Here is a 23,521-nt window from a genome sequence, read left to right as displayed (position 1 = left end):
CACTCAGGAGGGCGAACTCCCATGTGTTGGTGAGCCATGTCTAGTTTTGACTGAAAGTGTCATTTTTTTGTAATAATGAGGGTAAACACTACACCAAGTGAGCGTATGTCACTGTTTTGAACTTTTTGTTTTCTCTTGTTTTGTTTTTTCTGTATATCACATGTTGCTTAACTTAAATGGCAATTAACAAATATTTGAAAAAGATGGAATCTTTTGATGTTTAAGAGACTTGTGACACAAGTTAAACAAATAACAGACTTTTATGAACTTTCATTAGAAGGATTCACTTAAGAAGAAGCCACTTCTGAAGGGCCCATCACATGTGAATAGACAATTCTATAAGTTGAACAAAATTAACTTGCCATAGGAAAATGCAATGATGAGGGTTAATAATGTAGCGCTGGTGTACCACAGCTGCACTGCTTTGCACATCTCAACAAACTCAATTTTGAGTTATTATTTGGTGTAACTCTTGTACTTCTGTTTAAGTCCACCGTCCTGCGTTTACCCATTTTCTAGTTCAATCTATTCGACCGTCCTTATATTCTTTAGACAGTTGTATTGTATTTTTCACATCTCTCTCCTTATCTGTCTCATTTCTACCAGATCCCCACTTTTTACCAGTTCAAATACAATGTCAGCTGTACTGTGTTCAAATGTATACTACACTTTTCAACTTTGCCTGTTCTGTCATTCCTCAATTTTTTATATAACCTCCTATTTCTCTTTACTTTGCTTCTAAAGGCAAAACAATCTTACCTCCTTGGGCACACTATGGAAAGTTTTCACACTATTTTTCATCTTTTTTTGCCCATTTTTAAAGGTTATATTAAAACTCACCTTGTTCCTTAGCTTTTCCCACTGTTTCCTTCATGTGACTTTGAACCTATTTTATAAACTTATGCCTATTATTCTCCTTGGTGTTGTACCATTTACAGCACTGTATAGAGCTTCATATAAATACACTTGACAGATACAACATAAGAATACATTTCTTGCAGTCTGGCCTATTACTTGGGCACTGTAAGGTCTATATGTACTGGAAAAAGCACACAATAGAAATCAATCAGACATAACAGTGATACAAGTAAGTACCTACCCTACATTGGATCTCGTATTCTCTAATAATCTCTGCAAATCTTTCTTCCTGATCAAAGTGCTCGGTGCTTTGAGGGTCCATCAATCTAAACTGCAAAGAGGAAAAATAGGAAACATTACTTATTGTGCCTCTCTTCTTTTATTCTTCTTCAATTTATCAGTCTTTCCATCTCCAATGATATTGTACTAGGATCCATCATCAGTCAAAATCAGGGTCAAATTGACAAATAGGCAAAAAAGGTTACAACATCCACCGGCCTGACATTTTTAACTTGGTAAAGGTGCACTATTCATTTTTATCTTGTAGAAAGAATGTTTTGTGATTGGCATGGCAGTATTCCGTGAGAGGGCACAGTGACTTCTCAATCTTAAAAGCTAAAGGGGTTTCCGAATGACCACTCACATTAAAGAGGAAGGAACAGATTGCTGATGCTTGCTAGAGAAAAGTATGTAATTGAAGTTGCCTAGAACCAGCTGAATACTTGAAAGAGAAAGTTAGGGAGCATGTGGCTTTGATAAGGTGTAGGAAGCCAACTCTTCATATAGTGGAACAAAAAGAGGTACAATGTGTAAAGAGACCAGGCAAACCCCAAAAAATTACAGAGGCACACCTTAGTGGCAGTGTGGGCGAGCAGAGGGTAGTGCTAAGCATTTATTGCACACACAAAGGCAGTAAGTGAGAAACAACCTCAATAAAGAAATCCGACACCAATTTATAAAAAGAACACTTACTTTTATATACATTTAGATACGAAGGTCATCGGAATCAGGTAAGTACTTTTCGAGGTATGAATTTGTACTGTTTTAAATGGTAGACAGTGCCATTTCTGAAGCAGTAATGTTAGCCTATGGAGGAAAAACATACACTGCATACAGCTACTTCGTAGCGACTTACGGGATCAAGCTCCTGGACAAAACTTAAGTATGGGGTAAGGTCCAAGGCAGTACCAACAGGTCACCTCGGATGGCACTGGGGCGACACAGTGTAAAGGTACTTTTCAGCATCTGGTGCTATTGTTATGCTATGGAGCAAAAACATGTACTACATTCGGGCACTTCACGGCGACTTACAGGACCAATTTCCTGGACTTACTGTAAGTATGGGACAAGGTCCAAGGCCACACCAACAGATAACCTTGAGAGGCTCTGAGGCTTCGGTGTCCCATTCACTTTTATTGGGAATGGTCCAGCCGCAAAGAGGCTGCAAGCTGGGACTGAGAGACCAATCAGGCTGAACCAACAATGGGGCGCAGGTCTCACGATGCTCAGGGACATGAGGACACATTTGGTCATCGTCTCCCCGGTCCAGGGCGGCTGTGTGCAGAGGTGTTCTGAGGCATGGGGTTTTCGGCACCGGAGACACTCGCGATAGAGGGGGTGTCCTCAAAGAGGCTACAGGCGGCGTCGGCGAGTTCACTGTGGGCAAACCCATGGTGGTCTTTGTCTCTGGAGATTACCCTAGCACTGTTGGCCCACTTCAACTCAGATTAGGGGGCCCAGGTGCAGAGGTGCTTTTTGGTCTTAGGTTTGCCACGGTCCGTCGTCCTTACAGTTCTTTTGGAGTGGATGCAGGGAAGCAGCTCTGCTACTCCACAGGAGTTCCTGCGCCTTTGTTGAAGGAAGGCAGTCCTCCCAGGCTTTTGGGGGCAGAGGTGCGCAGGATGAGATGACTTATACACAATCTGGGGGGAACAGCAGACAGACAGGTAGGGCTGGCGCCAAGTCAGTTGCCTCTCTACAGTCCTTGAAGCCCTCCAAGCCAGGTCTGGTGGCTTAGTGGAATAATGTGTCCCCTGTAGGGGCATGTGTTTGACCTAATGGTCACAGGTTCAAATCCTGGTGGGTTCACACAGCCTTTCATCCTCCTGAGGTTGATAAAATGAGTACCATTGAGTTGGGTAACAATAAACATCTGTTATTCAGCGCCAAGATGCCCATGGGTTTACGAATACACATCTCCTTACTTCTTGCAGCTCTTTGGTGTCCTTCTTCTTTTTAGGTCGGCAGGAATCTGATTTCCTGGTGCCAGGGGCTGCCCTTAATACAAGATTTAGGGGTGTTAAGTAAGTTTGGGTAGTAGTCAATGGGCTACTTACCCCTGCGGTCACTATGCCTCCTATATGACCAATGCCTGTGGGAAGTGGGCATTCACCTGTCCAAGAATCCCTAATTCTGCCATCACCAAGATGACAGACTTTTAAATTTTGTATTCACATCAGGTAGTCCACCTTAGAAGTGGAACTAGCCTGAGGGTGGACACACCTCTCTGACTACTAATTTTCCAGCCTGTCCTGGTGCCAAATGGGCCCAGGTGAGGAGGGTTGGCATCCCCTCACCTGTGAAGGAAGCCAGATTTGCATACCAAAAGCAGAAGCTCCCTGCTTTGCAATGCAAATGTACCAGCCTTCCTGGAGGAGGTGACTTTGGCATGACACTCTGGAGTGTGCCATGTCATGTTTTCACTCATGGTTTGTACCACATCACGCAGCCTGCAATGGCAGTCAGGGTGAAATTTGTGTGTGGGTCTCTTAAGGTGGCATAAGATATGCTTCTGCCCTTTGGGACCCTCTTTAGCACTCATGTCCTTGGTTCCTGGGCTACCATTTACTAAGGACTTACAGGGGTGCTAAAGTCCTTATCCAATTGTAGCACAATTAGACAACACCTTGTTTGGGGGAAGGAGCACCGGCACCGAGTGCACTGTCAGAGTCGAAAATCAGCATCTAGGGCGATATGTATCAACATTCCAATGTGCGATTCCTAAATAGCGATTTTTAAGGAATTGCTATTTAGGAATCGCACAATGGTATGTATGTAGAAATCAGCTTCTTTTTAGCGATTTCTTAATATTCCTTAATTGCGATTAGCAAATTGCTAATCGCAAATAAGGAATAATTTCCCATTCATTTCTATGGGCCAGGAGGCCCATAGGAACGAAGGGGAAATGTGCGATTAGCAATTAGCTAATCGCAATTTGGGAATATTTTCAAGGGTGCAGAGGTGTCCAAAGGACACCCTGCTGCACCCCTGAAAATGACATGTGTGCGCATATGGCGCACATACATGCCCTAAGGGCATGTATGAGCGTCACATGGCACCTTTTGTATTTAAATAAAATGCTTTTTAAAAGGAATTCGCAACTTACCACCAACTTGAAGTTGGTGGTAATATGCGATTCCTTAGGAATAATTAGCAATATTTTATTGCATCATACATTGCATTTAAGGAATCGCACATTTTGCGATTCCTTAAATGCAATCGCAAAATAAGGAATAGCAAATTGTGCGATTCCCTATTTTGTACCACATTTCTTTCATACATACCATATTGAGAATTTGCATTCGCAAAGGCCGAAATTCTGAGAATTTCGGCCTTTGCGAATGGGAAAATGCTTGATACATATCGCCCCTAGTAGCTAAAACGGGGGCAAAAGGTGGGGGGATAACTGCATCAAAAGTCCAGTTTTGTACATGAGATAACTCTAAATGAGTACAAAAACGAACGCAGTAAAGAAAGTGGCTCTTGCCACCACCAATACACATGTGAAAGTTGCAGGTCAAATTAAAGCTGAAAGAAAAAAATAAAGTTTTAATATGAATTTGCTACGAATCAAAAACCCTTAATTATTCTAACTATTGTACGACATGAAAGAATGCATCTTTACAGGCATAGATTATAAAGTCAACCAATACCCTTGCTGCACCACCCCAAATCTAAAACAATGTTTGCTTTTTACATGAACTACACTAAATTTCAACCCAAATATGCATGTGTTTGCATCGACTCAATCATCATTTTGAAGGGTGGAATTAAATACGCTCATCTCCAATATCAGGACACGCAAAGAGAATGGCCTCTTAGACCAGGTCTCCGACAGCTCACTTTTTCAACGGAACTCTGACTGCCAAATTCTCTAGCGCCGGTAAGGGCCCTCCCCTCTGTTTAATGGGGAGAGTGAAAGGGCTCATATCTACTAATTGACATCTGAACCAGAAGAAAACATTTAAATGTACTAGTAACTTTAAAGTGTGTGTCTGAAGAGCAATGTGAGGAACATTTTGGTAAAATAACTGGAGAATTTTCAACATGCATACTATCCTTCTTACAATGATTTCTGAGAAAGTCACTCACGACATCGCAAAATGGTTGCACGCACTCCCAAATCAGGGAGTGGCACATGGGCTTGGAAACATCCAATAGGAAATGTTCCTCTGTGAGAAAGATGGCAGGCAGAAGGGGCCTAAAAAAGGCCAAGATTTGTTGAAAATGTCTCAGGTGGCACACAAAAAAATCTTGGATTTGTGTCTTTTACCTCCCCTTTTCTTGATTGTAATGTTAAACTGGTGACACCCAAATAGGAAGAGGGCTGCACTCTGGTATCAGTAAATTCTCATAGAAAATTGTCAATAGACTGGATTGCACTAGTTGCGGTGTAATAAAAGAGTGGTCAAACCACGGCTAGTACTAATTTCTCTGCACTCTACTTCTGTTTCTTGCTTGTGCTGTCAAAATTAAAAGCAGCATTTTGGCAAAGTATATAGTTAGTACTGTAGCAGATACCAGAATAAAGTCAACTGATGAAATAAAGTGCATCCTGCCCTTTCAGAGGCACTTTCAACAGGACTCATTCCAAGGAGATCGGATTTAGTACTTGTCCAATTCAGTTTGGCACTTATAGCAGCTCCTTAAAAGTATTCAAGCTCTCAAACAACCAGTACTGAATTATTGCTGGGAATGGGATAAAAGGACTTACACATAACCTATCATTCTTAACAATGGATCGGACAGAATGATAGAAGTATGCAATTGCTCGGTGTTCACAGAACCTACAACTTACATATTGATTTTTTCGTAAAAGGTATTGCACTCTTGATTGAAAATAATTTCTGGCACTTTTTAAGATCTCAAGGCCATGCCATTACCTGGTTACTCTTTAAAATCATCATAAACAGCATAACAGGGGTTTCATAGTATAAAGTTCTTCTTGGAGATCTTAATGTCCATATGGACAATAGCTGCGACCCTGACACTACAAAACTTATCGATATCACGGCTCCGTTAGGGTTATCTCCCTTTGTGAAAGGTCCAACACACAATAAAGGCCATACCTTAGACCAGGTATTTTCAACGAGACCCATTTCTGTCTGTGCTATACAGCCAGTACTCTGGTCGGATCATTTTCTAATTTCCTTCTCTTTGCCTGTCATTGCCCTTGTTCGGGAGAGAGAAATTGGAGCCACGCGGACTTCACGCCCTTTCCATCTGCTCTCTGGGGACATGCTATCTGAGGCTCTCATCTCCTTTCCTTGCCCCCTTTTGGGAAGTCTGGAGGAGAATCTTGTTCTCCTCCATAAATGGCTTTTAGCAAGATTTGAGACTTTAATCCCCAAAAAAAGATCTAAATTAGGAGAGCGCAGGGCGTCAGCCCCATGGTTCTCCCCTCAGTTGAGGACACAACGACAGGAGTGTAAAAGGGCTGAGAGGACCTGGAGGCGGGCTTACGACCCAATTGAGAAATTGAAATTTCGGGCAGCAATTAAAGCCTATCATCATTCTATTTGGGACGAAAAAAAGGCCTATTTTGAGCACCGCATTGATGAGGCTGATAATGTCTGCAAAGAAATTTTCGAAGTGGTCCAGGATTTTATCTCTCCTGCTGTCTGTACCCCTAACCATACTCATACGGACGCGTGGATACAACAACTTGCCACCTTCTTTGTCAGTAAGATCACAGCCATCCAGGCCTCTCTCTCTAGTGCGCAATCGGATTTGAGCCATCTAACACTACCATGCTCTGTGGAAGGCCACGGCCCTTTCCTCTCTGTATTCCCTTCCATGGATCTTAGTACATCTTTGGAGCTTTTGTCCGGCTTGAAATCCGGCTCTCCTCTAGATCCATGCCCGGCTAAATGCTTGGGGAAAGTGGCATCCGCCATTAACATCTTGGTGAACCCCCTGCTGAATACATCCTTGTCGACAGGGGAGGTGCCTCAGGCCTGGAAGCGGGCCATGATTTTACCACTGCTCAAAAAACCCACCTTGGACCCCCTCATACATGCCAATTACAGGCCAATCTCCCTTCTCCCTGCTCTGGCAAAAGTGGCCGAGCGTTATGTGCACATGACAATTTCCAGTTTCATCGAAGGAAACGACCTGTTGCACACCTCGCAGTCCGGCTTCCGCGCTAATTTTAGCACGGAGTCGGCTCTGCTGGAGGTCACTGATGCCATCAGGGAAGTACTCGATTTGGGGGGTAAGGCCGTGTTAGTCATGCTTGACTTGTCGGCGGCTTTCGACACCGTTCCTCATGATGTCCTCCTTGTAAGACTCTGGGAGTGTGGCCTTCGCGGAACGGTGTGGAATTGGCTAAAATCATTTCTGGCCGACTGCCGACAAACGATCTGGGCGCCTCCTTTTTCCGCTGATATGGCTCCGCTAGAGGTGGGAGTCCCGCAGGGCTCCATTCTCAGCCCTATGCTGTTTAACATCTTTATGGCCCCTCTGGCGGAAGTCGCGGAATCTTTCGGCGCCCAGATCGTGTCTTATGCCGATGACACCCAACTCCTGTTCACATGTGACAGGGGTGGGTCATTTGATGGCACAAAGATCAGGGATTGCCTTGGTGCGGTGTTTGAGTGGTTCAGAGGTCATGGCTTGAAATGCAACTCTGATAAGTCAGAGTTGCTCTTTTTCGGTTGCGCACCGGAACATGACTGGAAATCTTGGTGGCCACAGGATATGTTTCCCCCTGACAAGGTTGCTGTTAAGGCCAAGAATTTGGGAGTGATAGTAGAATGTGATTTATCTTTTGGACCTCACATCCTGTCTATTGTTGGGAAATGCTTCGGCATTTTACGGATGTTGAGGAAATTTCTTCCTCTACTATCACTCAACCACAGGAAAACAGTCGTTCAGGCACTGATCGGGTCGCGACTGGATTACGCAAACGCTCTTTTTTTGGGTCTACCGAAATATCTTATGACCCGTTTGCAAGTTGTCCAGAATTCGGCAGCCCGTTCCATCTTTGGACTCCCGAGGAGAGCTGGTGCCACTGCCTTATTGAACACCCTTCATTGGCTACCTATCTCCAAGCGAATCCTTTTTAAATGCCTGACTGTGGCCTTTAAGGCCTTACATGGTATTGGCCCCAAATATATTGGGAAACGTCTCTCCCGGTATACGCCAAGCAGGACTCTCAGGTCAACTGGTCTGTCTCTGCTTACTGTCCCTGCAATTCGTCGTGCACGATTGGGAGGTCGATCTTTTCGCTACCTGACACCCAAGGCATGGAACGAATTACCATTGTCCCTGAGATCGGCCCCCTGTCTTCTTACTTTCAGAAAGGATTTGAAGACATGGCTTTTTAGGAAATAGTCTTTTTATTCCTGCCCTTTTCTGTTGTGTGGTTGCTTTCTATGCTGTCATTCTTTGCCAAAGCGCCGGGATGCTCCTCTGGAGTCGCCGTGCGCTATAAAAGAAATAAAGTAACATAACATAACATAACATAACATAACATAAAGTGTTATTTTAGGATACTTGGGAGAGTTTTGCGGGGTGGTTTTATGATTATGAGGACAATTTTATCAACAAGCTTTCCTCACATTGGGAGAATGCATTAAAACATTACACTTATAACAAAATCACATAACTTACCCTCTCGTTCAACATCATGTCAAGATCCTTCTGGAGCTTCATGACCAATTTCTCAGATTCCGATGCCTTTTCAACCACTTCAATCATCTCCTTCTGCAACCGACTATTTTCCTATGCACAAAAAATACATTGGGTGTAAACCTCTTGAGCAAAGACTTCATGTAACTTGATCTTGAATAGGACAACACAAATTAGTATAGAAATGAGGCAATTCTACACTATGATGCTTGTAAAGTGTAGGGAACAGCTTAACTGTCTGCTACAAATACTTCTAAAAAAGTAATTTAAAAAAATGTTAGTTACCTCCAAGTATAGTTCTTCTCATGCCTGCATGTCCTCACCGATTTGTGTATTGAGTATTCCAATCCACAAATATCAGGACCCTTGATAAAACATATGCTCCAATTGTGCTTTGTTTATCACTACGATAAAAGCAATGGCTGAATATTGAAAAAAATGTAGTGTGGTGGTTGAGCAGCATGGCTGGCAAGCGGTAGTTGTACCACGCTCTGCAGCATGTTCAGAATTGTGCTGCATCCTGATCCAGTATGGGGGTCCCTTGAAATAGGGGATGCCAGTTATACTCCCCCCCCCCCCACATAACCTGCTAGGCCTGGCTGCTGACTTACAGTGCTGGAAAATGTGAAGGAAAGATACACGACAGAGACATTGCCAGTGGCAAAATGGTGGTATCCGTTACTATGGAGTCCCCTGGTGAAGGTAATGAATATCCGGCACTGCCTAAAGACAGCTGGGGCGGAGGGTGTATTAGCTCTCCACACCAGTGCTGCTTGGATGGTGGTATGCATCTGTGGGACTCCAGGGGAAGAATCGCAGGCCGTGAATAAAGTTAGCCTGTGGATGGCCAGCGACAAACTCCCCGCACCAGTATTGCCTGGACAGTGCTCTCTTCCTGAGTGGCTCGGGAGGGAGAAGAGCTTGAGGATCACATGATCAGGGACCATACCTCAGTCACTGAGTCTGCCCCATGAAGCAAGAAGTTGCAGTGAACAGGTAATCGACCCGACAGATATCCTAGGCCCTGGAGGTTCTGATCAGGCATGGGTGTGAGCAGGTGAAGAGACCGTTGTCGCCTGGGGCAGGACCCTTCTGCATTGAGACCATCTGAGCTGTGGGGGAGCAGTATCTTTTGCATGATTACACTGGTGCGTGCAACAGTGGCATGACTGGTAGTGTGGGAGATACTTTTGGGGTGCTTCCATTGGTTTTCTCCCTTATTACCTCTGAGGGCTGTGCTGTTACACATAACGTGCTGGTTAAAATCAGCAGCGGCAAGGAGTCCCCAAAAGACTACCCGACAAGACGGCTGTCAATAATCCAGCACAAATCAAAGCTGTGAAGCGACAGAAAGAGCAGTCAAGAAATGTCCAGTCAAGGTAGTGAAATAAGGGGTAGCCAGGCGCGTGGCGTCTGATGGCACAGCAACAAAAAAGAAGTAAGGGCTCACACGGAAACATTTCAAATAAATAAATGTATGTATTTGGGAATTGAGGGGGAAGGAAAATGTTACTTACCCTGAAAGCATCTGTTCATGGCATGTAGTGCTGCAGATTCACATAATATTCATACTCCTGCCGTCTGGTGTTGGGCCAGAATGTGTGCAAGTTATTTTTCTTCTAAGATGTTTTTCGAGTCACGAGGTACTGCAACTTCTCCTCTTGACAATAATGTGCATGGTCAACAACTCCATTGTTTTACTGCATGGTGGGTGAGGATGGATAGTGAAGCAAAGCAATATATAAAGAGATGTCCATGCATAAGAGGGAAAAGAGAAAATAAGACACTGCAATGGCCACAGGTGTCCGGGGAAGAAGGTGGGCACATGTGAATCTACAGCACTACATGCCACAAACAGATGCTTACAGTGCAAGTAACATTTTCCGCTTGCAGCATGTGTGGCTGCAGATATGCATGCTGTGCATAGGCTGTAAAGCAGTCCTCCCTAAAAGTGGTGGCTAGCCAGTGGGTGTTGCAGTAGATTGAAAAAGTGTACTGCCTGGCCAACATTAGTTTGTTGGTGGACTATGACATCCACACAGTAATGTTTTGTGAAGGATTATGGTATGGGCCAGGTAGCTGCTTTGCATATCCCTCCGAACATCAAGGGGCCCCAGGGGGATTTGGACAAGGATTTATACAGGCAGCCCCCTTTTGCATATATCAGCTACTGCGATGTTCCCCAGGAATGCCACTGAGGCTCCTTTCTTATGAGTAAAGTGTGCTCTAGGAGGAGTGGGTAGAGTGCTCTTCACTTTAGCGTAGCATGTCAGGATGCATTTAATTATCAACGCTTGTCTTGGATAGAGCCTTTCCTTTGTGGGGTTTGGAGGAAGCAACAAAACGTTGTGTTTTTCTAAATGGTTTGGTTCTATCAACGTAGTACATGAGAGCTTTTTTTTACGTCCAAAGTATGGACAGCCCGTTTTACAACTGAAAGAGGGGCTAAAGGGAGGACCCATGAGTCGTGTGAGTACAATGTTAACATTCCATGATTGTGCCGGTGGGACGGGGAAGGAACAATACTTTGAGACCCTCCATAAAGGCTTTAATGACCGGTATACGGAAGAGAAAGATGTGTTGTATATTCTGAAGGTAAGCAGCCATGGCAGCTAGATGTAACCGTATGGAGGTAAAGGCTAGCCCAGAAACCTGCAAGTGAGTTAAGTAGCAGACAATATCTTGTACTGTGGCTTTGAATGGATCAATTCCATTAGAGTGACAGTAGCAGACAAATCTCTTCCACTTGGCCGCGTAGCAGGCATGGGTGGAAGATCTACCCACTTCCTTCAGAATGCTCATGCCTTCAACAGGAAGATGAAGGTATCCAAATTCTATGACCTCAGGAGCTAGATCGCAGGTTTGGGGGATCTGGGTGCCTGTTTTCACCATGGTTCCATGTGAGAAGGCCTGGCTTGTTAGGGAGCCTCTCATGTGGAACCATTGAGAGTTCGAGCAGAGTCGTGAACCAGGGCTGGTGGGCCCATGTGGTGCCACCCGGATGAGCGTGAGGGACGTCTGCCGAAGCCTCCTCACCACAACTAGAAGAATAGGGAGAGAAGGAAAAGCCTAGGCAAAAATTCCTGACCAGTTTATCCATAGTTCATTGCCACTGGAGTGTGGGTGTGGGAACACGGAGGTGAAGTATAGGCATTTGGCATTTTCTGCTATAGCGAACAAGTCAATCTGTGGGAACCCCCAGCTGTGAAAGTAATGGAGGACGTGCGGGCGGAGTTCCCACTTGTGGGACTTATTGCTGTATCCTGCTAAGGAGGTTGGCAAAATTGTGTCCATCCCAGGAAAGTAGTCTACTAACAAATTAATTGTGTGGCAGAGCGCCCAAAGCCAAATGATCTGGGATAGCTGAGACAGCTGTAGAGAGTGTGTTCCCATTGTTTCTGAAGGTAATACATGGCTTTCATGTTGTCTGTCCGGACAAGAACAACCGGTAGGTAAGCCTTCAAAGCTCGGTGAATGACTAGAAGATCCAGGTACTTGATGTGGATGCCCTGGTACTTGGTCTTCCACTGACCCTGTACCATCAGATTATGTAAATGTGTGACCTCCTCTGCAAGAGAGGGGTCAGATGTAACAATCCTCTGTAGAAATGATCCAAAAAAGGCCACCCCTGCAACAGGTTGCTGGTCTTCCACCACTGCAGAGAGCGATGACGATCAACACTAGATTGTCCCATTGACCCCCCACCTGAGACCACTGTTGAGCTAAACATCCTTGCAACGGACACTTTTGTAGCCTGGCATGAGGTAATATGGCAATGCAGGAGGCCATCATGCCCAGAAGGTGTGCAACTGTTTTGAGAGCGAGTTGTTGTTTTGGTTTCAACAAGGGAAGCAGTGCCTGAAAGGACTGGATCCTAGCAGGATCTGGATAGGCTATGCCTGCCTTTGAGATCAGAATAGCTCCTAGGTAGAGCTGGATCTGTAGAGGTTGGAGGTGGGATTTTGTGGCGGAGATGGTAAACCATAAGCGATGAAGCAGGTCTATTGTGATCTGCGTGTGTTCGCAGCACTGCTGGCAGGTGGCACTCTTCATAACTCAATCGTCCAGATATGGGAAAATGAGTATGCCCTATCTGCGCAGTTGTGCAGCCATCACCCGAAGGCACTTGGTGGACACCTGAGGTGCAGTAGTGACTCGAAAGAGGAGCACTTTGAACTGGCAATGCCTTCAGCTGACAACAAATGATGAGCGGGATTTATTGGTATGCAGAAATAGGCTTCCTTTAGGTCAAGTGAGGCCATAAAGTCGCCTTGGTGGAGAAGCGGAATGACATCCTGATGGGTCACCATGAGATAATGCTCTGACAGGATATATTCGTTTAGGGGCCTGAAGTCTAGAATGGGACTGAGGGACCCGTCTTTTTTGGATATTAGGAAGTACAGTGAGTACACTTTCTTACCTTGCTGGTGACAAGGGACAGGTTCTATAGCCCCTTTGAGGAGGAGGAAGGCTTTGATCTCCTCTGTGAGCAGTTTATGATGTTCCAGTGAGAGTCTATGTTTGCAAGGTGGAGTGGTGGGAGGCGTGGAAGCTCCAGATAATAACCATGTTGGATAATATCCAACACCCTCTGGTCTGAGGTGATGGTTTGGCATGTGCGAAAGAAGCCTAGTAGGCATTCCTTTACAGGTGTTGTGTGGTCGGGGGGAAGAAGAGGCAAGTTAGGGTTTGGTGGCAGGTGTAGCTCCTTTTGGGGAGCTACCCATACACTTACCTCTGTAATTGTTGCGCCTATAGGACCCTGGAAAAGGACTTCTGGCCTTGGTTGTGCTGATAAGACGTGGAGGTTTCAGGGGAAGTGGTCTTTGAGCCTCCACGGTAAAGAGTGCAGCGAAAGGAGCAGTGGAGAGCGGGTGTCTGCAGTGACACCGCTTTGCCTGTCTCCGTATGCTTTTTTAATTTTTCTAAAGCTTGGCAACTTGTGAACCATAGAGATGCTCACCATCAAAGGGCATTTTCAGCTGGTTCTGCTGAACTTACAGCTTAAATTTGGAGATACTGAGCCATGCGTGTCAGCTTGCCCTAAGAAACCATCTCCTGACCCTGTTTTCTATGATCTTAGGAGAGGTATTGGAGGAGCTCCTACATTTCATCCCAGTGGGCTAGAATTAGCACTGCGCCAGTGGTTGGCCGATTGTGCAGCCACCTGTTCCCCTGCCACTTCTCAGTGTTTGCTTTCCTTATCTGGAGGCAAAAAATGCCCGCTAGCCTGGGAGTCTGCTCACCTATGAGCAGTGGTAATTACCAGAGAATCGGGTGGGAGCTGACAGCAAATACAGAAGGTTTTAGAAGGGGAGGCTTTATATTTATTTGCCACCCTAGAAGTTATAACCCTAGCCCAGGCAGAGTCTTTAAAAATATCAGGGGTAGGACCTAGAGCATGGGGAGCTACAAAGGGGTCGATTGTTGACACGGTTTGTCAAGCATTTTTTAGAGCACGGTGATCTCACGAGTTTCACAAATAAATCCTTTGACACTTAACCTTTAAGAACACGATTGGACAGGGATAATTCACTATGGGTTAGCATCTTGTTCACTTAATTTTTAATCATATGTGCAACTCACAGTATGGATTATATCCAATTTCCTTTTCCTTTTTGGTCTTTTGACTCTTTGGTCCTGTTTAGAGCTTTCACATAGACTTTGATATCATAGGAGAATGCAAACCCTAAGGCTGAGGTTGTTGGCAACTATTAATATGTAACATGCTTTATACTCACCTAATTGTGGATACAATGTATTTCTGTTGTAGATTCGTTACCTGAACTAGCCCGGAAAATTTGAACATTGAAACTTTATTATAACCCCCGAAGAAGGGTTCTGATGAACCCGAAATGCATTGGGCTGTTTTGATTTGATTAATGTTTTTCAATTTGTTTCACAAAGGAGTGGCTTATTGATTTTGATTTCACATATCAATGAATGAATTTCTTAGAGTACTGTGTAATTATGTTTTTTGAGAATTTGCCAAAAAACTGAAAATAAATGTGTTTAACATCAGTTAATGCTGGTTAAAATGATCTGTTTATAACTTTTGAGGCATGATTGCCAGACAGCTGTGCGTTGCATAGTCCTTGGTTTCAAGGACTCTTTTCATACATTGTACCTAGGGGTTGCGGTACCCTTTCCCCATGCTTCGCACGCACATATTTTGATAAAAGATTTATGTTCTGAGAACATTGGTTACTTTCAGGTGTGCAGACCCACCCACATTCACATTATTATTCACACTGAGCCATCATCTCATGTTATTCAGGTTTTCATCAGTTCATTGCCGTGTGGCTTGGAATGTCTCTGGCCTGTCTACATGCAACAGGGTCACCTCATTCATGTGACTCGTCGGTACACTGTCTTCGTGACACTTTATGTCTGCAATTCTGTGCAACACTACCAACGCTTTTTTTCTTCTTGCCTCTTGGGGTGATGCGCTCCTGGTGCAGTCCGTTATTCGATCATTATTGTGCTCGAATTTCTTTAACTGAATGGCGCGCACTGATGCCTGACTCCAAGATGGCCACTTCACTATTGACCAGGGAAGTCCGTCCCGTCTTGCCTGACTTCAAAATGGCCGCTTGGCTGGCAGCTTTCACTCTGCGATGTCCGACGACATGCACTCTTCACTCGCACGATGCGCTGCAACAGGGACTCACCGGCCGCTACCACACTGCTGGCACAACGACCTCTCCAATCGTCTGCTTGTCTCTCGCCGGCCACTCCGCTTCACCAGGTACGCTTGGGCCTCAATTCAACCTTCGGCTTTTCGCGCGCATGCCACTTCGCACGCTTCTGGGGTGAATTTCTCTCGTGGCGGGCTATCTCATCTGTGCAATATTTTTCCACGCATTCATCCTGATCTCACACTTCTTACGATTTCGTAGCACGGTGGTACTGGGTGACTTCAGAGCTTGTCAGTAGGCCTCACACCATGCCGGGCCTCTTAGCTTCTCACCACTTCAGGCGCGGACCGGCGCCAAATTCAAAACTTCACCAATGCTCGACTGCGCTTCTTCGCTGGGGCTCTACGCGATCTCCTGATCACGGAACCGATACAAACTGCTGGCCTCTCTTCTCTGGGCGGCAATTCTTCTTGGGGCACGGCACTTACGTCGCAACAGCGACTTCCTTCCCAATTTCTAGGGACGGGACCGAATGTCATTTGCGGGTTCAGGGACAGCAAGCTGTGCATCCCACCCTCGTCGCCAGTTGTTGTGTCTTCCTTGTAATAACGACAGACTACTTCTTCATTTATCTAAGAGCTTTATTCAACAGGTGCTCTCAGGTCCCCGTCCCTACTCTAACTGACTAGCCCAACCCCATGATCCTCCTCTTCCCCCAGCACACTAACTCCGCCCACCCAACTACTAGACCGCTCACAATCCCACACTGCCCAAAGGCAGACATTGATCTCTGGCTGTGTTAAAACAATATAATGTGAACCAGTTACGTAGAACCCTTCAAAAGTATGGTATTTAATTCTAGCTGTTGGATGCAAACCTTTGATGTTTTATTCATACTAGCATAAGCAAGGCACAGCATTATGTTCTTCATCTTTGTGACTGTGTTTTTTTCAATGGGTGCAATTAAAAGTCCCATTTCATTTCACTTCATGAATTTGGTACAGTGGCACAGTTTAGTTTCCCTTAGTGAAAAATCACAGAGTTGAGAATTCGCATATGGGCAGCAAGGAGTAGGCGGTAACAAGTGTGAAGTAGAGCTAAGATGCCAATAGAAAACAAGTAGGCAGGACATTATAATCATCTAAGTGAAGCAAGAGCAGTGTGCATATGAGTCACTGATAAAAGCTTGAAGATCCACCTGAATGCAGAAGTAAAAATAGACTGAGGAGGATGGAGTGAGAAGGAAAGAAGGTCAACCAAAGGAGAGGCGCAGGAAAAGAGACAAGAAATGACATAGATGTTAGTAGTGGAATATTAATGAAATGAATCAATTACACAATTATTGAAATCTGCAAATGCAGACAAGAGTAACATGGGTGGACAAGAAATGGAGGAGTAAACTCTATGAGAGAACTCTATGAGGTTACGACAGGAGAAAGACAGGAAGAAACGGTGATGCAACTAAAGGGAATAGAGGGGAAAGACAGAAACATCTAGGAATCATCAGTACAAAAATGGCAAGAAAAGATGATACAAGATAAATGTTGTAGATAGGGAATAGTAGGGCCAACAAGCAACCCAGTGATTGAAGGAAAGGGACGCCACAGCAAAAAGGTCCTTCTGAGTTACTCTTCTTTGAATTTATTGCCAGTGAAGGTCAAAGGTTTCTGCCTGGTGTATCCACACCTTCCAAATGAAATCATAGGTGACTCCAGTTAACACATATCACATACAAGTCACAGATATGGCTTCCTCCTGCTGGGGTCACACCATTTATATACACTCTCCTTCCTGTTCGTGCCACTCTGCCAAGTTAAATGTATCCAATCGAGACTGAAGGTGGCTTCTCCATTTCTATGCCCCCCATCTCTCACTCAGTAGGTAGAGAAAAGAGCCATCTTCTAGTAATCTTAAACATATGTAGAGGTTTTGCTTACCTTCAGGCACAGTGTCAGCTTCTCCCTCATGAGTGCATCTTCCTGTTGCATTGCCAACAGATCCGCTTCCAGCTTGGTTCGCTGTTGATCCGCGTGTTGCATGAACAGCTCACTCTCTTTCAGCAGTTCCGATCTCATTGCTGCCACCTTTTCCTTGTAATCTTGCTCCAACTCGCTGAAACACAAACATTGGCAATTGCTTTAGTCTACAATCTGTGTTGCATGAGGTTTGTCTTATGAAACAGGCAAAGGCAGAAATCTTCGTCCTTTTTAAGCAAAATAGTGATCCGGGGCTAACAAGGTCTTTGCTATATCACATAATGGTCTAACATTTCAACAAGTGTACAATTTTAAGTCTAAATTGGTTTATTACGAACCCCACAGTTGTGACTCATCACCAAGTTTGACCTCATAGCACTTCCATTCAACATTGCCTAAAAGATCTGTTCAAAGAGAATAAAGGCCTGAAACACACCTATATTCCAACTGAAATATTCATAAGAGGGTTAAACACTACAGCCATAACAGAGTCTCCCTGAGAAGCAGAATGCGAGAAAAGGAAAGAAGAGGGAACAGTGAAACAAATCACTTACTAGAGCTCCAGAAGCAGCTCCACCAATTACAGAGGAGAGTGTCACATTAACATGCTTTAGTGAAGAAACTATTCCCTGACAACCCATCAACACCAATCCAAATGAAACGCATCATGAAACAGTACCAAGAGTGTCCAAAAAGCCCTTGGAGTGTCAACTTGTTTAAACACAAATGTATTCCCCTTGAGCTAAAACTCAGTCTCATTGGAAAGACTCAAGAACAGCCTCAAAACCACACACCATGCCACTAGGTACTTCATCAAATGTTTGAGGCCTGGGTAAAATCTGAAGATATTCCTTACCAAAATATTTTCCACTCCTAGCTGTAATTCCTATGAGTATCTCCTTCATTCTACCAGGGATACATCTGCCCAGATCACAGCTAGAACATCCAGCATCCTGTGCTGTATGCCACTCTTCAAATTCTGAACCAACTCAACAGGGCACAAAAAGTCCTTCTTTCCCTGCCTCCTCTGGACATGGTGCATTCCATCACCGCAATCTAAGAGTGGTGGAGCATGCACTGGTGAGGCCACTTCTTGCATTGGGCTTCATTCCACCTGCCTCCAAGATGGGATGTCAGTCTGGCCCCAGCTAGTGTCAGCCCATGTTAATAAACACCTCTTGGCAACCTGAATGAACAGTTGTATAACTGATAAGAGAACAAACCTGAAGAACATGTGAAAAGTTGAATATATACTTTAATGCATTTAATGCATAAATGTAATATTAAATTGATGGGGTTTGAAAACCTCCTAAACATACACAACTAATCATGAAGAAATCAATACAGACAAAGTGGTCAAAAATACAACAAAGTCCAGCATCCATGTTCTCTCATGGGTACAAAGTACATGCTGTGGTATTTTTCTTGAAGAAGGCGCCCCACTTCGCCGAAATGTGTGTAGAACAAGTCCTATTTGCTGCCAAGTCTACAGTTTACATTGGATTTTGTACCATATGTCATTTTACACAATGTAAATATATAGATGATCATTGGATTATATTGTAGTTCAGTATTTTGGACTGTGCACAACATTTGCAAATCTTTAGCGGTATATATCGTTTATTAGGTTTCGCCTGGCGATCCGCTGCGCAGCAGCATTCGCGCAGGCGAAATTTTTTGAGAACAGTGTATGTGGCTTTGTCCCGCCTCTCTGTTCCATTGGCTAGCTCCATAAATGGAGGCTAGCCATTGGAAGAGAGAGGCGTCCGTCATTGTCCGAGGCGATTCGTGGGCGTTCCGCAGATTCTTTCCCTCTCCGCGACGTCATGAAGACGTGGCCACTGTGGGCGTGTACTTTTTTTTTTTTTTTTACACCGATGTTTGTCATCATTATTAACTTTGTCCCTGTCCCGCGTGGCTGTATCCTGACCACCTTCCCGCTGTCCGTCCCCCCTCCCGCTATCCTTGTCTTTGTTCCCGCCCCCCCCCTCGCAGATCACTTTTCCAGCTCTTCCAGGTCCCTCGTTGTTTCTTGATGACAACGCTTCCCTTATATTTTTGTCTAGAACATTCATCACGTGACTTGATTTTATCGTTATACGTGTAACCTTCTCAATATTGTCCTTGCTGTTCAGTTTATTCATATATTTTATCCTTTCAGTTCCTACTCTCCGTCCCTTTCTTTCGGTTTCCCTGCTGGGCTCACGCTGTGGAGGTAGCTGTGCTCTCAGGGCACCCAGCCAGATGGCAGTCCAAGACAGGGAGCCGCCATGTTGGGTCTGTCGGCTGGTTGCAGGCAGTTCTCGCCGGTCCTGTTCACTGTATTTGCCTGGCTGAGTACAGGCTCAGCCTCGGACTGGCTTTGTGTTAGCAGAGAGAGGGTGGGGGCTTTTGGTTAATGAATTATCGGTGTGTGAGCGCACATCCCAGTGCCGTGCTGCAGACGGCCCTTTCCGGAGAGCCCCGTGTGGTGCTGGATGCTGAACTTGGTGCTGCTTAAAGTGGTGGTTTCCCCATCATCAGCGGATGCATCCTTCTTGCCTCATGCATCCCACCCAGACACAGTGAGGGAAGCGGCGCAAGGTGTCTCGTGCCCTCCAGAAAGGTGAGTCTTCGGCTATACTTAGTGCAGGGTTTGCAACGCTTTACAGATCCGCTATCCGTGCATTCAGGTAGCGGTTTACTATGGAGGCTGCCGTGCCGTGCTCTGCATTTCTTTACAACACAGGCGCACACGCACTGCATCGCAGAGTCGTAGATATTTCGTAATTCTTGGTTGCTCACGGTCCCTTATTATTTATGTATGCATGCATTATTTGACTGCTGGGAGCGCGTCTCGGTGGGTTAATGCATCAACTGCCGAGATCGCTGTATATGCACTGCAGTGAGTTTCTTGTTTCAGTTTTAGACGCTTGTTAATATTCAACAAGAGTTCATCTTCTCGAGGCTTTTTGTATGCACACAAATGTTGTGGTAAATCGAGGTTCAAGGGCTTTGTCAAAGACCACTCCAGCGTCCCCGTGTTACCAGATTACACGTTGTAGCACACAAACTTGGCTTCGCAGTTTGGGATCGTGACTGTTGAACTTTGTATTGTAGGCATTTTAGACGTTTGATGTTACTCATTTTAAATCGTGTGTACTTGAGAGGTAGCACTGGCTTAATGGACAGGAATGTACATTGAGCCAGGTAATAAACTAGGGCACGCCCACCTCCTCGTATCCCGCTGAGCTCCGCACACTTCACAAAGGTAGCCTTGAGCTCAGGGGATGCTTAAGACAATCTCTGCCACAAGGGAAGATGTTTGTAGGAGATGACACCCATGTGAGCTCTATATAAATGTTAATGTTCACTGTTTATATGTAACTAGATACAAGCATTAGCCATCGTATAGCGCTTCCTGTTTGGCAGAGGAAGGAATCGAGGAATCGGAAAATGAAGGGATTTCACCACAATTAAACCAACTCTTCTCCCGCCGCCTGAGGTCACCTTGGTTTCTTGAAAAGACAAGGCTGTGCTTGCTTCCCTGCCCCCTGGCTGTGCTTGCTTCCCTGCCACCTGGCTGTGCTTGCTTCCCTGCCCCCTCGCTGCGCTTGCTTCCCTGCCCCCTCACTGAGCTTGCTTCCCTGCCCCCTCGCTGCGCTTGCTTCCCTGCCCCCTCGCTGCGCTTGCTTCCCTGCCCCCTCGCTGCGCTTGCTTCCCTGCCCCCTCCCTGCGCTTGATTCCCTGCCCCCGTGCTGCGCTTGCTTCCCTGCCCCTCGCTGTGCTTGCTTCCCTGCCCCCTCGCTGTGCTTGCTTCCCTGCCCCCTCGCTGTGCTTGCTTCCCTGCCCCCTCGCTGTGCTTGCTTCCCTGCCCCCTCGCTGTGCTTGCTTCCCTGTCCCCTCGCTGTGCTTGCTTCCCTGCCCCCTTGCTGTGCTTGCTTCCCTGCCCCCTCGCTGTGCTTGCTTCCCTGCCCCCTCGCTGTGCTTGCTCTCCTAGGTGTGTGTGTGTGTGGCTCTGGGTGTGTGTGGCTCTGGGTGTGTGTGGCTCTGGGCGTGTGGGTGTGTGTGGCTCTGGGCGTGTGGGTGTGTGTGGCTGTGGGTGTGTGGGTGGGTGTGGCTCTGGGTGTGTGGCTCTGGGTGTGGGGCTGTGGGTGTGTGGGTGTGGGTGTGTGTGTGTGGCTCTGGGTGTGTGTGTGGCTCTGGGTGTGTGGGTGTGTGTGTGGCTCTGGGTGTGTGTGTGTGGCTCTGGGTGTGTGGGTGTGTGTGTGTGGCTCTGGGTGTGTGGGTGGGTGTGTGTGGCTCTTGGTGTGTGGGTGGGTGTGGCTCTGGGTGTGTGGGTGTGTGTGTGGCTCTGGGTGTGTGTGTGTGTGTGTGGCTCTGGGTGTGTGTGTGGCTGGCTCTGGGTGTGTGTGTGTGTGGTAGTAATTGCTGTCTGATGAGCTCGTCCAGTAGGGTACAATAGGTCTTACATTTGCGAGAGATTAAGCTGTTGGCAATGCCATTTATTTATCTGTTTTCAAAACCAACACATAAATAAAAATGTTGTCATTTACAATGCCAATAGCTCTAACTTTTGCAAAGGCGAAACCGTTGCATTGTAAATGCTTGTTTTCTCATCTTGGCATTGTTGTGTTCTGTTTTTGTAATCCTCACTGTCTCTGTACTTTGTTGTATTTTTGAACACTTTGTCTTCATTGATATTTTTATGATTAGTTATGTATGTTAGGAGGTTTTCAATCCCCATCAACTTAATATTACATGTATGCATTAAATTTAAGTATATATTCAACTTTTCACATGTTCTTCAGGTTTGTTCTCTTATCAGTTATATAATTGTTTATTCAGGTTGCCAAGTGGTGCTTATTTACAGTGGTTGTTTGTTTTCCTTGCCCTTGGAACCATCATCATTTTTCAGGGGGGTCCCTGTTTATTGACACATTGACCCAGCTAGTGTCAGCACCAGGGTTCACATCCAGGACAGAATTCGCAGCCAGTGTCTGGCCAGCTGAAGGGACAACGCAATTCCCGGTTCCAGTTATGCTGCAACTTCACCATGATTTTTGCAACTCCACACTACCCCAGATTCACAAATAAAATCCCATACTTCCCAAACAGCTCCTCAATCCTCACTTGGGGGAGCAGTAACGCAAGGGGTGCCTCCATCAGTCAACTTGGTCTTGTGCACCAGCTACGGATTAATCCCTGCGGGGCACACAACAGGGGAGAACCACGCTCCCCAGGAGACACCGGGCAGAGAGCCGCACTACCACCACGCCCCTGACCTCACCTGCTGCTTATTACTTCTCGCGTCTCCCGCTTCACGGGAGACGCTGGCAGAACCCACTGGCAGGACTCACTGGACCTTGAAGGAAGCAACAGCGGGGCACACGACAGGGGAGAACCACACTTCCCAGGAGACACCGGGCAGAGAGCCGCACTACCTCCACGCCCCTGACCTCACCTGCTGCTTATTACTTCTCGCGTCTCCCGCTTCGCGGGAGACGCTCGCAGAACCCACTGGCAGGACTCACTGGACCTTGAAGGCAGCAACAGCGGGGCACACGACAGGGGAGAACCACACTTCCCAGGAGACACCGGGCAGAGAGCCGCACTACCACCACGCCCCTGACCTCACCTGCTGCTTATTACTTCTCGCGTCTCCCGCTTCGCGGGAGACGCTCGCAGAACCCACTGGCAGGACTCACTGGACCTTGAAGGCAGCAACAGCGGGGCACACGACAGGGGAGAACCACACTTCCCAGGAGACACCGGGTAGAGAGCCGCACTACCGCCAAGCCCCTGACCTTACCTGCTGCTTATTACTTCTCGTGTCTCCCGCTTCGCGGGAGACGCTCGCAGAACCCACTGGCAGGACTCACTGGACCTTGAAGGCAGCAACAGCGGGGCACACGACAGGGGAGAACCACACTTCCCAGGAGACACCGGGCAGAGAGCCGCACTACCGCCAAGCCCCTGACCTTACCTGCTGCTTATTACTTCTCGTGTCTCCCGCTTCACGGGAGACGCTCGCAGAACCCACTGGCAGGACTCACTGGACCTTGAAGGCAGCAACAGCGGGGCACACGACAGGGGAGAACCACACTTCCCAGGAGACACCGGGCAGAGAGCCGCTCTACCGCGACGCCCCTGACCTCA

At 46.3% G+C, this 23,521-nt stretch overlaps 1 protein-coding gene across 3 annotated transcripts in view; it reads right to left on the bottom strand.

Annotated features, from left to right (window-relative positions):
- Positions 1–23,521, bottom strand: part of NINL (ninein like) — a 425,470-nt gene that overhangs the window by 160,157 nt on the left and 241,792 nt on the right. For all 3 annotated transcript variants that reach the window (XM_078649025.1, XM_078649026.1, XM_078649027.1), the window contains exons 11-13: positions 17,345–17,519; positions 8,752–8,862; positions 1,100–1,189 (exon numbers count right to left, since the gene is read on the bottom strand). In XM_078649025.1, coding sequence (XP_078505151.1) covers positions 1,100–1,189; positions 8,752–8,862; positions 17,345–17,519 — 376 coding nt within the window. The remainder of the gene's footprint in view (positions 1–1,099; positions 1,190–8,751; positions 8,863–17,344; positions 17,520–23,521) is intronic.

This window comes from Lissotriton helveticus, chromosome 6, assembly GCF_964261635.1.
Source record: "Lissotriton helveticus chromosome 6, aLisHel1.1, whole genome shotgun sequence".
NCBI classification, from domain to species: Eukaryota; Metazoa; Chordata; class Amphibia; order Caudata; family Salamandridae; genus Lissotriton; species Lissotriton helveticus.
This window is presented reverse-complemented; position numbering and strand designations above follow the sequence as displayed.